This window comes from Hypomesus transpacificus, chromosome 10 (assembly GCF_021917145.1).
Source record: "Hypomesus transpacificus isolate Combined female chromosome 10, fHypTra1, whole genome shotgun sequence".
NCBI lineage: Eukaryota > Metazoa > Chordata > Actinopteri > Osmeriformes > Osmeridae > Hypomesus > Hypomesus transpacificus.
In genome coordinates, this window is record NC_061069.1 from 4,100,710 (window position 1) to 4,117,315 (window position 16,606).

The following is a 16,606-nucleotide window of genomic DNA, read 5'->3' on the forward strand; positions in this document are numbered from 1 at the left end:
ATTTAACCCGAAGACGGATTAATTTACTTTCTTCATCTTCGTCAAAGAAAACACATATGACAAGACAACAGATAAAGTCCAGCCGGAAGAGGGAAAATATGACGATGACAAGTTTTTTTTAACCTTTAGAGTGCTATTTCTTTAGCATAAACAAAGTCACATTATTAACATGTATTTATTTATTTATTGGAAGCGCCACTTTTACTTTGAAAAACCATGGAACGGTGGCTTAGGCAGTAAAACTCAGTCTAGACCCGGAAGTACTCTTTCAGTGTAGCTGGCACAACATGGATCTATGGATTTCTCTCCATAGAATATAGCATTTCCTTCCTTACTTACAAACCTATTTAACATTTTAATCACACGAGTTGTCAGCTATCCATTTTCATTGAACCAGCATTATTTGAAGCATCACAATGTACGCAGCATTGAAGAATCTTAAGGCTTTCTTGGCATTCAGTATTCTCTTTACTTTTTCAGTTCCCATTTGCGCGTGGGATACCGATCTTGAGCTTTTTGATCTTGTAGAAGAAATTCCCCAATCTTTTTACGAATTCCTGTCGGTAGAGCAGGTGAGTTGAAACCTTGAACTTGGTAGCAGCCCCTAACGAGCTTGCATAATTGTTGTTTGCAAATGAACAAGGCAGACTAACAAAAAAAACCTACACTTACAAAACTGCCGTATTGCGTTATTCGCTACCTATAGACATCTAAAATAATAACACAGTACAGTTTGACAAGGCTGCATTAAACCGTAGAGGTGTCAGACAGTAAGTACTTTGGTTGTCTAATGATGTAAAAAAAATTGCAATAAGATTTGCATTTCGCTTTTAGTCAACCTTCGGCAGACGCACACCATAACATATGGCACAGTTGAAGAAAATGGTAATATATTGTTATTCTTAGTTTTTGTAGTAAAGTTATAGCCTATTGTAAAATAAATGTTGCATATATGATCTAAAACTAGCAAACCTTAATCCCACATCGCAAGAGAACGTTCGTCCCATTACTTTCACGCATCTCCAAGCTCTAGAAGGACACGTGTCAAAAAGGTAACGGGAGGATTTGCTTGGACATATTCTTTTTACCCGTGTACTTTTTACCCGTGTACTCCAAAAAGGTTTAAGAAGGCCCACACGGAATGTTTGAATTCGTGACTACATGATTTTAAAGTTCACATTGTAAAAATGTTAGCATGCATGCCTTGTCACCACGGTAAAAAGAAACAAAAAGTTATAACGATCAAACGCGTGTAAGATCCATTACCTCCACAGCTGGAAAAAAAGAAATACATTTGAGTTTTTTGGTGCAAAAATTGTCTTTAGAAGCTTGGGTGATTGCACATGACTACATCAAATGTATTGTTAGTCTGGTCTTATTCATTTCAAAAAGTACACTCATGAGCATATTTTTCACTGATGGGATGACAAATGCACCTTCTTGGAATAAGCAGGGAGATACCCTGATATGGTGTATGTCATCCTCAGGCGTATCAAACCGTATTTAAGCCAGGAAGGCTGCTTTTAATCGTTTTATTTGAATCTCAAGGGCTGTATTGCACTGGCTGGTAGATAAAGTAGTATGTTGCAGTTAACAGATATGTCAGTCTTTTAATGTATTCAAGTGTTTTTTTCTGATGTAGGATGCATCATCAGCAGACATCAGAAAGGCATATCGCAGGCTGTCTCTTACTCTACATCCGGACAAGAACAAAGACGAAAATGCTGAGTTACAGTTCAGACAAGTAAGACTTTAATTTGTTTTAAGTAATAGACCAAGCAATCAGGTGAAAGCTGGCCTTTGAAAATACATTTCCTTAGTGGAAAGTTTTGACAATGCAACTGTTAAAGAAGATTCATGTATGATATTTGTTTTGTTTCTGTACTGTGCAGTAGAAGGTTGTAATGTTTTTCAATGCATCTTCAGAGAAAATGCATTTGCTCCTGTGAAAGCTGTCTGCTTTTAAAATATGAACAGACTGTCCATGACCTTTTAAGAATAACCTTTAAAACCTTTTTTTTAAAATTCTGAAAAGAAAAAAGGTAGCTGGTTGCATATTTCTCACTTATTTGAGAGTTATTCCCATGATAGGTATTTTGGAAAATGTACATATACAGTATAATAAATAATGCTGTGAATAGAAAATGGTCTTTGTTGCGAGTCTGAATTTGTTGCTGTTCTGTAACCATTGTCTCGTGTCATCTTTTCTCCTGTAGCTTGTGTCCATCTACGAGGTACTTAAAGATGAAGAGAGGAGACAGAGGTGAGAAGTCCTATTTTTCTTAAAATTAGTTTGCCAATGTGGACATGTTCATACTTGGGTTAAAGCACTAAAACCATATCAATTATGACTTGTCAATTTTTACCTAATTACAACTAGTTGACCTCTCTCTCCCTTTTAACAACTCATAAAACAGTACTTTTTTATGTTTCCCTACAGCTATAATGATATCCTTGTCAATGGCCTACCAGACTGGAGACAACCAGTATTCTACTATAGACGAGTCAGAAAGATGAGCAATGGAGAGCTGGGTTTCCTGCTGTTCCTTATCCTAACAGTGGGACATTATGCAGTGATCTGGTCAATCTACCTGGAGAAGCAGCTGGTGAGAGAACCTTGTCAGCTCTGCTTTCACCACTTTGGGGTTGTGACCTATCATGGCAGTTTTGGTTTGTAGATTAAGTGTCATAAATGATCATGATCACTGTAACATCTGGCGCACACTTGACGTCTCTTCACAATTTCTTGTGAATAATCCAAGAGATGTAGCTGGAAATGGTCATGTGTTATGAGTGGACCTGGGAAAAGATCAAACTAAACAAACACAATAAAACTCCATGCTATACTGTAATGTATTAATATAATAATGTATTTTCTTTATATGTTCAGAAAGATTTTGCAGGAACACGTCCCACACAGGTCAAGCTCAAACATTCTGTGCTTTTTCATCTGCAGGATGAACTTCTGAGTAAGAAAAAAAAGGAGAAAAAGAAAAAGTTGAACAGCAAGAGTGTGGATGAATCAAAGTGTATAGGTCAGGATAAGGCAGAGAGGTAAGTCGAAAATCCTATTTATTTAATGCACATTTTCAAGTGTGATTTGAATGTATGTATGTTATAGTATATATGTATCTTATACATAAAAGGCTTTTTGTCGATACAGATGCCACGACAAACCTCATTGGCAGGATATCTTGCCTCTTAAGTTGAGCATCTGGCTGTATTTGTCACTCAAGTCCCTTCCACAAGCCATCCAGGTAGAAAAAATACACAAATACATACTTGTTAAAGGTTTATTTATTTACTTGAAAACTAATAAGCATGCATGCCATCTGCCAACTAGAAGGATACTGAACCAGATTAAGGAGGGCGTTTATATATTATAAGCGACTGTTGATACCAATCATACTCAAATGTCTGTGTTTTAGGACATGAAACAGTATTATGAAGACTACAAGCAGATGAAGATTGAAGAGAAAGAGGAGGCTCAAGCTATGGCGGAACAAGAGACGACACAGAGTAATTAGCATTACATTATTAATTTTACATTTGACTATAACAATGTGGTTAAAGAAAATGCATGAATGGGACAAATGTAATTTGTATCTTGTTTATTTCAGTTTATATTCATTTATTACCTGTCCCACAGAAGAGAAGCGACCCAAAGTGAAGAAACCAAAATTTGAATTCCCTGTGTATGAGCCAGCTATAATGGACACCGGGTTCCTTCCATCTTATGATCAGGGCACCTCTATTGAAGAGATAGAGGATCAGATGGATCATTGGCTTGATGACAGCAAGTCCGAGAAAAAGAAGGTGATCTGTTCATATTTTTTCCAACCAGTGTCTTTTTTGCCCATAGCACAGGGACATAAACCTGAAAAGAGTTGGTTGAAAAACAACTGTCCTGTAGTGTGAATTGCCAGTTCAGAAGCAAGCTCGTTCTAGATGTGTTCAGCTGTGGTAGCTTCTTGCTGTATAGTCACAGAAATGGCAAAGACGGTTGTGATTATATGCAACAGCAGCAGGTAATTTTGTTGCCCTTGGGCCCAACAGCTACCAATAGGCATCGTTAAGCACAACACTCCTGTTCATTAGCATGCCAGCCAAATTGTCTGTTATCATACTATAGACCTGTTGCTCTATGAAAATGTTTCACTGATGTGGTATCACGATAAAGTGCCTTTGGGAATGAGCTTTTTGTTGTGTCATACCTACCACAAAGCTCAGCAGAGGTATTTTTATTCAGCAGACGCCCGAGTGGACAGAAGAGGACATCAGTCTGCTGACAAGGAGTATGGCCAAGTTCCCTGGAGGAACGCCTGGTCGCTGGGAAAAAATTGCCCACGAACTTGGAAGATCAGTAACAGAGGTAAGTCTATACTACTACATTACTCGACAGCACTACAGTGGCGGGATTTTTATATTGATATCTGGAACCACAAGCCATGGTGTCAACTAATAATTAGAACAACAAGCCTTCCACTGATGATGAGCCTAACCTTTTTGAGGACAGGCCCTGGAAGTAAATGTCATTTTAAATTTACTCTGTGGAATTTAGCCTAGGATACCATAGACTAAACAGAACTGTGCAAATGAAACTCACCTTCTCTTAACAAGGTAATTGTTTATGACACTTAAGGAGCCTCCGCATGATGTCACTAGCACATCATGTAGCTGCCTAGAACATGTTCCACATTGTGTACCATCATATAGTGGGGCACCTTTTTCTAGTATGTCCGTGACAAGAGTCTGACATTAATGATATGGAAACTATACATTTACTACAGGTTACAACAAAGGTCAAACAAGTTAAAGATTGTGTTACCAATACCTCAGGTAAGACAGTTGTTTTATTTTCCTTTTTGCATCCTGGCTTAATTACAGCATGGATCTATGGTGTGTGTGTGTGGGGAGAGCAAGAAATATGTTTATATCCTTGAGTAATAGTGCTTTCACAATGTTGTATAATCCACATAATACATGACATTCGATTTGATATTTTATTAATCAAGCAGATTTTTGAAATGATTGAATATTAAATGAACTTGGAAAAAACACAAGATATATTGGATTTAGTGATACACAGGAATTACATATACAGTGCCCTCCAAAAGTATTGGAACAGTGAGGCGAATTCCTTTATTTTTGCTGTAGACCAGGGGTGTCAAACATACGGCCCGCGGGCCGGAACCGGCCCCCAAGGAGGTTCGATCAGGCCCGCAGGATAATTTGAAAGTGGAAAAAATGCATAAAAGACATGGAATTAATATTTTTAAATCGCTGTAATTCATGGATTATCCGCTAAGGGGCGCACTCTTTCCATCAGAGTAGAAGACAAGCCGCATCACTGAGACAGACTGAAAACAGCAGACGGTATCAATTAATACCTTGGTCTCTACTAGGGATGGGCGAACGATGCCTTGTGAAGCTTTGGTGGTTTCTTCCGGATTGTGCCGGCCCAAAGAGCCGAACTATCGGCGCTTTGAAAATGAACAGCGTCATCTAGCAGCCGTTTAAACTGGCTGAATGAGGCGTAGTGGTTGTCTCCGACGGTAGACTACCCTACGTTATTCAATATTTAATTAAGGCTACATGTGTTCATTTTGATCTGATATTAGTGCTCACACATTAAAATGTTGTGATACATCCGTAGGCCTTTAGAATTATGTCATTTTCTCACAGTAAAAGTTAAAGAATATCGTACGAGATTCACTGGACTGTGGCGCGAACTTGGGATCCCAGATTCGCATTAACAATATGTAACCGTACAACGCTTTAACCAACTACACCACCGAAGAGATCATTACTTGTTAAAGCGGTTGGACGGACTTTATACGATATGGTCTTTATATCAATTAAACTAGATAACACAGAAGAAAGACATGATATTTTGGTTATTTATAGCAGAGTATGGTATAATTTTAATGGTCCGGCCCACTTGACATCTCCCTAGGCCGTATGTGGCCCACGATGCGAAATGAGTTTGACACCCCTGCTGTAGACTGAAAACATTTGGGCTTGACATCAAATAATGAACGTGAGACCAGAGATCAACGTTTCAGCTTTTATTTCCAGGTATTTACATCAGGATCTGATGCACAACTAAGAAAATATCACATTTTGTTTGAATCCACCCATTTGTCATGTGATCAAAAGTATTGGAACAGATATACTTAAAACATATTTAAGTGAATAAGACTTAATATTTAGTTGCAAATCCTTTGCTTTCAATAACTGCAGCAAGTCTGTGACCCATTGACGTCACCAAACTTTTGCATTCTTCCTTTTTGATGCTTTCCCAGGCTTTCACTGCAGCCTCTTTCAGTTGTTGTTTGTTTTGTGGGGTTCCTCCCTTCAGTCTCCTCTTCGTCGTCGTCGTCGTCATCTGCCGCTTGTCCGGGGATCGGGTCGCGGGGGCAGCGACCTAAGCAGGGAGGCCCAGACTTCCCTCCCCCCGGCCACTTCCGCCAGCTCTTCCTGGGGGACCCCAAGGCGTTCCCAGGCCAGCTGAGAGACATAGTCCCTCCAGCGTGTCCTGGGTCTTCCCCGGGGCCTCTTCCCAGTGGGACGTGCCCGGAACACCTCACCAGGGAGGCGTCCAGGAGGCATCCTAATCAGATGCCCGAGCCACCTCAGCTGGCTCCTCTCGACGCGGAGGAGCAGCGGTTCTACTCTGAGCCCCTCCCGGATGACCGAGCTTCTCACCCTATCTCTAAGGGAGAGCCCGGACACCCTACGGAGAAAGCTCATTTCGGCCGCTTGTATTCGCGATCTCGTTCTTTCGGTCACTACCCATAGTTCGTGACCATAGGTGAGGGTAGGAACGTAGATCGACTGGTAAATAGAGAGCCTCGCCTTTCGACTCAGCTCCTTCTTCACCACGACGGACCGATGCAGAGCCCGCATCACTGCGGACGCCGCACCGATCCGCCTGTCGACCTCGCGCTCCATTCTTCCCTCACTCGTGAACAAGACCCCGAGATACTTGAACTCCTCCGCTTGGTTCAGGATCTCCTCCCCGACCCGGAGATGGCACTCCACCCTTTTCCGGTCGATTACCATGGCCTCAGATTTGGAGGTGCTGATTCGCATCCCAGCCGCTTCACATTCGGTTGCGAACCGCTCCAGTGAGAGCTGAAGGTCACGGCCCGATGAAGCCAACAGGACCACATCATCCGCAAAAAGCAGCGACCCGATCCTGAGGTCACCAAACCGGACCCCCTCAACACCCTGGCTGCGCCTAGAAATTCTGTCCATATAGGTAATGAACAGAATCGGTGACATAGGGCAGCCCTGGCGGAGTCCAACCCTCACCGGAAACAAGTTCGACTTACTACCGGCAATGCGGACCAAACTCTGGCACCGGTCGTACAGGGACCGGACAGCCCCGATCAGGAAATCCGGTACCCCGTACTCTCGGAGCACCCCCCACATGAGCCCCCGAGGGACACGGTCGAACGCCTTTTCCAAATCCACAAAACATGTGTAGACTGGTTGGGCGAACTCCCATGTACCCTCCAGGACTCCGCGGAGGGTATAAAGCTGGTCCACTGTTCCACGGCCAGGACGAAAACCACATTGCTCCTCCTGAATCCGAGGTTCGACAATCCGACGGACCCTCCTCTCCAGGACCCCTGAATAGACTTTCCCAGGGAGGCTGAGGAGTGTGATCCCCCTAAAGTTGGAGCACACCCTCCGGTCCCCCTTTTTAAAGAGGGGAACCACCACCCCGGTCTGCCAGTCCAGAGGCACTGTCCCCGATGTCCACGCGATGTTGCAGAGTCGTGTCAACCAAGACAGCCCTACAACATCCAGAGCCTTAAGGAACTCCGGGCGGACCTCATCCACCCCAGGGGCCCTGCCACCGCGGAGCTTTTCAACCACCTCGGCGACCTCAGCCCCAGAGATAGAAGGGCCCCCCCCGATGTCCCCAGACTCTGCCTCCACGTCGGAAAGCGTGTTGGTGGAATTAAGGAGGTCTTCGAAGTATTCCTTCCACCGATCCAGGACGTCCCCCGTCGAGGTCAGCAGCGCACCATCCCCACCGTATACAGTGTTGACAGAGCACTGCTTCCCCCTCCTGAGCCGCCGGATGGTGGTCCAGAACCTTTTTGAAGCCGTTCGGAAGTCATTCTCCATGGCCTCGCCGAACTCCTCCCATGCCCGGGTTTTTGCCTCCGCGACCGCCAAAGCCGCGTTCCGCTTGGCCTGCCGGTACACATCAGCTGCCTCTGGAGTCCTACCAGCCAATAAAGTCCGATAGGCCTCCTTCTTCAGCTTGACGGCATCCCTCACCTCCGGAGTCCACCACCGGGTCCGAGGGTTACCGCCGCGACATGCACCGACCGCCCTGCGGCCGCAGCTCCGGTCAGCCGCTTCAACAATGGAGGCCCGGAACATGGCCCATTCGGACTCAATGTCCCCGGCCCCCCCCGAGACATGATCGAAGCTCTCCCGGAGGTGGGAGTTGAAGCTCCTTCTGACAGAGGGTTCCGCCAGACGTTCCCAGCAGACCCTCACATTACGTTTGGGCCTGCCAGGCCTGACCGGCGTCCTCCCCCACCATCGAAGCCAACTCACCACCAGGTGGTGATCAGTTGACAGCTCCGCCCCTCTCCTCACCCGAGTGTCCAAGACATGCGGCCCCAAGTCCGATGACACGACTACAAAGTCGATCATCGAACTGAGACCTCGGGTGTCCTGGTGCCAGGTGCACATATGGACACCCTTATGCTTGAACATGGTGTTCGTTATGGACAAACCGTGTCTAGCACAGAAGTCCAACAACAAAACACCACTCGGGTTCAGATCGGGGGGGCCGTTCCTCCCAATCACGCCCCTCCAGGTCTCACTGTCATTGCCCACATGAGCATTGAAGTCCCCCAGGAGGACGAGGGAATCCCCAGGAGGAGCGCTTTCCAGCACCCCCCCCAGAGACTCCAAAAAGGGTGGGTACTCTGAGCTGCCGTTTGGTGCATAAGCACAAACGACAGTGAGGACCCGTCCCCCCACCCGAAGGCGGAGGGAGGCTACCCTCTCGTCCACCGGGGTGAACCCCAATGTACAGGCGCCGAACCGAGGGGAAACCAGTATTCCCACCCCAGCTCGACGCCTCTCACCAAGGGCAACTCCAGAGTGGAAGAGAGTCCAGCCCCTCTCAAGGAGACTGGTTCCGGAGCCCACGCTGTGCGTCGAGGCGAGGCCGACTATATCTAGCCGGAAACTCTCTACCTCGCGCACCAGCTCAGGCTCCTTTCCCGCCAGCGAGGTGACGTTCCACGTCCCTAAAGCTAACTTTTGCAGCCGAGGATCGGACCGCCAAGGCCCCCGCCTTCGGCCGCCGCCCGTCTCACACTGCACCCGACCCCCATGACCCCTCCTGCGGATGGTGAGCCCACTGGAAGAGGGTCCCACGTTGTCTCTTCGGGCTGTGCCCGACCGGGCCCCATGGGAAAAGGCCCGGCCACCAGGCGCTCGCCATCGAGCCCCACCCCCGGGCCTGGCTCCAGGGGGGGGCCCCGGTGACCCGCTTCCGGGCAGGGGCAACTGAGAACCATTGTTGTATTTCTTCATGGTTGGTTTTTTGAGCCACTCTTTGTCTGGTCTTTCACCTGGAACCTGTTTGCCTTGGGTGACCCTACCAGGGGCATGAAGCCCCGGACAACATAGCTTCCAGGATCACTAGGACACGCAAACCCCTCCACCGCGGTAAGGTGGTGACTCAAGGAGGGGCTCCTCTTAAGCAGGTAAAATGCATGCTCTATAGGGTTTAAGTCTGGAGATTGACTTGGCCAGTCTAATACCTTCCATTTCTTGCCCCTGATGAACTCCTTTGTTGTTTTGGCAGTGTGTTTTGGGTCGTTATCTTGCTGCATGATGAAGGCTCTGCCAATCAGTTTGGTTGCATCTTTCCTTAAATTGGCAGACAAAATGTTTCTGTAGACTTCCGAGTTCATTTTGCTGCTGCCATCATGTGTTACATCCTCAATGAAGATTAATGAGCCCGTCCCAGAAGAAGCCATGCAAGCCCAAGCCATGACATTACCTCCACCGTGTTTCACAGATGAGCTTGTGTGTTTGGGATCATGAGCAGTTCCTTTCTATCTCCAAACTTTAGCCTTTCCATCACTTTGGTAAAAGTTGATCTTTGTCTCATCAGTCCATAAAACTTTGTCCCAGAATTTTTGAGGTTCATCTCTGTACTTTTTGGCAAATTCCAGCCTGTCCTTCCTATTCTTCTTGCTAATGAGTGGTTTGCATCTTCTGGTGTAGCCCTTGTACTTTTGTTCTGCGAACAGTAGATAGTGATACCTTCACTCCTGCCATCTGGAGGTTGTTGCTGATCTCACTAACAGTTGTTTTAGGGTCTTTCTTTACAGCTCTCACAATGTTTCTGTCATCAACTGCTGATGTTTTCCTTGGTCTACCTGTTCGACGTCTGTTACTTAGTACACCAGTAGTTTTCTTCTTCTTCAGGACATTCCAAATGGTTGTACTGGCTATGGCCAATGTTTCTGCAATGGCTCTGATTGATTTTCCATCTTCTCTAAGACTCACAATTGCTTGTTTTTCACCCAAAGACAGCGCTCTGGTTTTCATGTTGTTTTCACCTCTGAATACAGTCTGCATAGACAAAACCTATCTTACCCAATCTGAACCTGAGTGTAGACATTCAGTGGTATTTATTGATTGAATAATGTATGTAATAGGACACACCTGGGCAACAAAACACACCTGTCAGTCACATGTTCCAATACTTTTGCTCACGTGACAAATGGGTGGGTTCGAACAAAAAGGTGATATTTTCTAATTTGTGCATCAGATCCTGATGTAAATACCTGGAAATAAAAGCTGAAACGTAGATCTCTGGTTTCACATTCATCGTTTGATGTCAAGCCCAAATGTTTTCAGTCTACAGCAAAAATAAAGGAATTGGCCTCACTGTTCCAATACTTTTGGAGGGCACTGTATCTAGTTGAACTAGAGCTGACTGAAAGGTGGATGTGGTCTTATTCATTGCCTTTTGGAAAATACATATTGCGTACCCAATTCATTATGTCTATCAGCATCAGAAAAAATCATTCACAACAATCCATCCCACACAGATATGAATCCTTTAGCTATCTGCAATTTAGACTTATAAACTAACCGTGTTCTACATTTTCAATGCAGGAATGGTGAAGTTATCTGAGCTCAAGGGAACTTGTACCACAGGAAAAGCCACCAGAGTAGTGTCTGGAACGGTACCTGACAGCCTCATCACCCAGCGAGACAACGCAGAGGCCTTTGACCCAGAGGCCACCTCAGGGGCCACAGAGCCATGTGACATGGATGATGCGGAGGGTGCCCAGGCCCTCAGGAGGCGACCCAGAAAGACTGGGAGTGACGTGGGGGAGTCCAAGGTTAAGAATCGCAGACAGAAGGACTTCGACCCAGCAGCAGTTGAAGACAGTGAGGATGAGCAAAGTCCACAAACCCACCAGGCACTCAGGGAGAAATCTGCCACAGCTGATGATGTGTGGACCCAGAATCAACAGAAACTGCTAGAGTTGGCGCTTCAGCAATACCCACGTGGCACTTCTGAACGCTGGGACAAGATTGCCATGGTGGTCCCTGGAAAACGAAAGGTCAAATACCCCTTTACTGTCTGCCTGTCAAGTTTTAATATACCCCTTGGGTATATTAAAGATGGACTTGACCTTAATGGACAAATACTAACCTTTCAATAATGCATAGAATTTGAAAACATTGTTAGTATTCAATCTAGAATGGTGGCTTTAAATTCACAACCTTTTCCCTTTTCTTTTCAGGAGGAGTGTATGATCCGTTACAAACTTTTGGCAGAGCTTGTGCAGAAAAGGAAACAAGCCAAGAGCTAACTCTCCCAAGATAGATAGTTATTTTCATTTTGCTGTTAGACTTTCTGATGTTCACATCAGACCTCAGGTCTTCTACTTCCTTCAAAACTATTGGACTTGACAGACCTGTATACATGAAAATAGTTCAATATGCATATCATATTGAAGGACTTCCAAATGCTTACACCATTGTCAGCTGTCATGTCACTGAGAGGTAGAGAGAAAGACTGGGAACCCTTTTTACTACTCAAAACATGTATGGTAAGAAAATGTATGGAAGTTGAGCAGTCAACTGAATATTCTCAATATAAGTATTTCAAATGTTTGGCTTCATGGGATTGTGGGAGAAGAAAACATGTTTCGCACTGTAATCCAGCAATAGCCACCTTGCTTGAGTAAAGTATAGAGAAGCTAGAACATGGCATCTAATACTTCCCAAAACAACATTTAAATTAACAGCATGACTTCTGTAATCTTTGTAGCAAAATCTAGGAATCCAAACGCACAATTGAATAATCTGTGCAGTGTTCAAGCGTGAAGCTGTAGTCTGATTATACAGTAGCAGGTGCTTGCAGTGAAACTCTAGATATTTTACCTGATTAGATGTGCTTCAGGTTTTCCCAGGTAGACTACTGATGGCAAAGTATGTGTAAAAATATGTGTTAATGCTATGCACCAGCATTACATACTTTCCTTAAGCAAGGCAGCTTTTTCAGTGTTTATGGATGGGTTACGCAAAAAAAGATCTGTCATAAATCTCTAAATGCAAATGTTACACTTCCAGTAAGTGCCCAAACGGTCTAAATGTTTAAAATCCTTTAATAACCCCAAAACATGGGTGACACGGAGGGAATAAAGGAAGTCTGGATGTATTTTTGATTTACTCATGAACAGTTATGTGCCTTAGCTCTGCCCAAAGCATGCCACCCAACCCTCCATGATATATCATAAAGTGCACCAACACAATCAAACGCTTGTCAGTACTCAAAAACATCCGACTTGCCATTTTATTTACAATAACGTATTGTACTGCTTATGTTTTATGTTTTTAAATAAATGGTTATGCACATTTCAGTCGTCACACCTTAGTTACTGATAATACATATACATGTGTATATAACACTGAGGTTGCGTTGAGGATATAATGACAATGAGGTTCAAGAGCAGACTGTAAACTTTCTATTTAAGGTATTTTGATTCATATTGGATGAATTGTTAAGTTAACACTTGACAATAAGTAGACTTGAACTACCATGTAACTACATAGTAATGCCGGTAGGAGCAACATTGTAGTTACATAATGCAGAAACTGCTAAGTAGATGGATGGTATCGCGGTTCAACAGACGTTATTGACCAAATGAAAATTGGTATGGGGGAGGTTGACAACAAGGTGGATTCTGACATTGATCTTGTTTTGGTAACAAACATCAGCAGCCATTTTGCCACATCCACTTCCCCTTTACTCTGTACAGCTACATTGATATTACTATTAGTATTTCTGTGTAGTTACATGGTAATGAATCTACATTTAATGTTAGATGTTACCCTGTTGAACAATGTACAATAAAGTAATCATACTTAATAATTGGTAGCATATCCTTTGAATGAATAAAAAAGGACTATAAGGTTGTGCCCAAAACATAAAGTTAGTGACTCACTCTCATTTGGTCCAATGTTTAGGCAGGGTGAAATGCTCAGTGTTGGTTGTTTGGTATCCTCCCACCATTGAGCAGCTTTGGTATTCCTCCAAGAATCAAAACACATGCTGATAAACATACTGTGGTGGACTGCAAGACACATTCAGCTATCCGACAGAAGTTTACGGTTCAATATTTTTGAACAACCTTCATTCGTATTTCACTATTTGAACCTTAAGATACTTGGTTGTAAAATATGAATCCTCATTGTGCACGATGTGGGAAAATTGTTTATGTGACGGAAAAAGTGAACTGCTTGGATAAGGTAAGGCTTGTCAGTCTCTATACACGTACACATGCATATTAGTTACAATGTATTCTATTGACTGTATTCTGAAGATTTTCAGTCAGCAATGTTGACAAGTACTTTGTAGCCTAATGTGTTGCAGGTTTCCCATGCTTTATAACTGGGTGGTTCACAGACAATGAGATCTCAATCACCATACACCTACACATGGCAGTCTAGACACAATGGTGATGGTAAATACATACATGTTTCCTTCTGAGATTCCTACAGCTACTTGGTTATTATTTGCCCTTTTTGATCCAGATTTGGCATAAAGGATGTTTCCACTGTGAGGTGTGCAGAATGGCTCTAAATATGAAGAACTACAAAGGCTATGAGAAGAAGCCTTATTGTAATGCGTGAGTATTTTTTTAAACAGTTTCCTGCTTAGTAAATGTTGAATTGTAATAAAGTAATAAAAATGAGTTATATCCAATAATAGACGTAGAGACATTTGATGGATATACAGTACATTCTCAAATAATTGGGTAAATACTGGACCCATGTTGTGGCTCATAGAATGTTAAGTAATTTGTGAAAACAACAGGGAAAATATTTGTCTGTAAATTCATAAGAGTAAGTTTAATCAACAGAACGAATAACATAAAAATGTTTGTATTTCTTACAATCATTCCTGATGTCATAAAAGGCACTATCCAAAACAATCATTTACTATTGTTGCGGACACTCCTGAGAACCTCCGACTGAGACAGCAAAGTATGCTTCAGAGCCAGGTATTGTGAACCTTGCATTATACATGGACCATGCCTAAAAGATTAACTTAGAAAGATTTCAAATAGTCAACAAATGTCTGTTTATCAGACTATATTAAAAATTATCACTTCAAGGCTACAAACTGCTATTGACAAAAAATGAGACATATTGTAAAATGGTGTGACACTGAGGTAAACAAGAAGGAACTCGATCCAGAAGGATCCCCATGGCTTCTCCACCTGTCACTGCAGCACTGCTGCCACCTCTCCTATGGGTTCCTGGCAACCACCACATTCTTTTTCAATTTACCATACAGGAAACAGTTATTTTGTTCTTATGGGATAGTCTTGTCTCAAAAATGTTCACATTTATTTAAAACAAATGTTAGCAGATACCATTGAATTATATGGTAGCTATGTATGGTGCATCTAAAATTATAGCAAGTGGGTATACAATCTCTGATTAAGGTAAATCAAACAGACATTTTTGATATTGCAGCAGCAGAAAATTGAGGTGGTCTACCTGTCTTTAAGCCACTTAGCTGATCAAATCTGACTTTTTTTTTTGTGAAAAATACTGTAACATAACATATGGCATGGTCATAACTAAATGTTTAAAATCATTAAAAAATATGTAATTCTAACGGATAATTCTAACATTTAAGGTGAAATATCGCAAAGATTACGAGGGAATGGGCTCACAAGGTGTCACTCAGGGAGGCTACGCTCAGTCTCAAGTGTGGCAGGACAACAAGACATCTGAGCACCCGGCACACAAACGTGTGCACCAATACATCATGGAAATGGCCCACAGGCCAGGCATCATCGTAGGTGGGCATCCTCCATTATTGTTACCCTTTTATACTACTGTACACTTTAGGTAAGCAGGATGCTCTTCAGCATCATTATACCTTCCCCACTGGTACAGTGGATAATTATGGATTATTATATGTCTAGCTTCTAATGGTGAATTCATTTTTTGGCCTCCAGAATGTTTTTAAGTTTATACAGACAAAATATTGATGGATTGAAGCATTTGAATATTTGGGCATTTTGCTGAAGTGAATGTTTTGTGTGTGTGTCATGTATTCAACAGTGACATTTTTTAAACAATATAACTTTTTATGTAGTTGATTAATATTATGATCAAACACGTTAAAGAAGTTGTATACTGCATGCCTGAAATGGATTTTTGCAGCTCCCGTACTGCCAGGGGCATACTACCCCAAAGCACACACCTTGGGAAACAGCTACATGCATCAGACCAGCATGCATTCTTTAAGATCCATGCAGCGTCGTTCACATCTGGTAAGTCTGCTGATGTGTTGATAAAGTTGTGACCAGTCACCCTAATTTGGGTTTCTATAATGGTGCTCAACACCGTTATCTTTTGAAACGTAAACAAGAAAATCTCAAAGTCTTCAATTATTCTTCTTACATTGTCTGGGCTTTAGAAGACCCTGCAGTGCAATATAAAGATATTGAAATATGTAATGCATTTTAACTTTGATGTGGTCTGGTCTCTACTTTGTATTGTTTCTGATAGAGTGTGTACAGAGCCCTTTATGACTATGTCAGCCAAGACACTGATGAGGTGTCATTCCGGGATGGTGACATCATCCATGGCGTGCAGCCAATTGATGGGGGTTGGGTGTATGGCACAGTTGAAAGAACTGGCAGGTCTGGGATGCTTCCAGCCAATTACATACAAGGGTTACGCTAAGGTCAAACCTGTTTGGAAATTGATCTGAATTTTTAAACACCTTAAATAACAAAGCCTACTACCAATGTTTCATCCTGCTTACGTCATTTGCCTAAATTAATAAATGCATTGTCTTATATCTAAATATATAATGCACATTTTATGTACTGCATCTTTGTGTGTATACCCTATGCATTATTAAAAATCTGCTTTCCATCTGGCATCAATTGGTTCAAGTGACATCTGTCAATATATGAAACAACCATGCACACTGCATGCCCCAAATAAAGTATATTTCAAACTATATGTAGTTATGTTGGTTATAGACTGTACGTAATGTGGGCTA

At 43.0% G+C, this 16,606-nt stretch overlaps 2 protein-coding genes across 4 annotated transcripts; both read left to right on the plus strand.

The window, feature by feature from the left end:
• Window positions 1–235: 235 nt before the first annotated feature.
• dnajc1 (DnaJ (Hsp40) homolog, subfamily C, member 1) lies at window positions 236–12,733 on the plus strand. 2 transcript variants are annotated; one of them, XM_047028312.1, is made up of 12 exons: window positions 236–572; window positions 1,643–1,744; window positions 2,217–2,263; window positions 2,441–2,606; window positions 2,957–3,054; window positions 3,164–3,257; window positions 3,429–3,519; window positions 3,650–3,816; window positions 4,250–4,372; window positions 4,791–4,839; window positions 11,176–11,630; window positions 11,814–12,733. In XM_047028312.1, exons 1-12 carry the CDS (start codon window positions 417–419, stop codon window positions 11,880–11,882), a joined length of 1,617 nt encoding a protein of 538 aa, XP_046884268.1. In that variant the 5' UTR covers window positions 236–416; the 3' UTR covers window positions 11,883–12,733. The 2 variants fall into 2 exon arrangements, with proteins under 2 accessions (XP_046884268.1, XP_046884269.1); XM_047028313.1 differs by having other exon boundaries at window positions 260–572; window positions 4,253–4,372.
• Window positions 12,734–13,518: 785 nt separating this feature from the next.
• On the plus strand, window positions 13,519–16,416 carry nebl (nebulette). 2 transcript variants are annotated; one of them, XM_047028124.1, is made up of 6 exons: window positions 13,519–13,824; window positions 14,110–14,204; window positions 14,495–14,579; window positions 15,224–15,389; window positions 15,757–15,866; window positions 16,105–16,416. In XM_047028124.1, the coding sequence occupies exons 1-6, from the start codon at window positions 13,756–13,758 to the stop codon at window positions 16,279–16,281; spliced, it is 702 nt and encodes a 233-aa protein (XP_046884080.1). In that variant the 5' UTR covers window positions 13,519–13,755; the 3' UTR covers window positions 16,282–16,416. The 2 variants fall into 2 exon arrangements, with proteins under 2 accessions (XP_046884080.1, XP_046884081.1); XM_047028125.1 differs by having other exon boundaries at window positions 13,625–13,821; window positions 14,108–14,204.
• The last annotated feature ends 190 nt before the right edge of the window (window positions 16,417–16,606 follow it).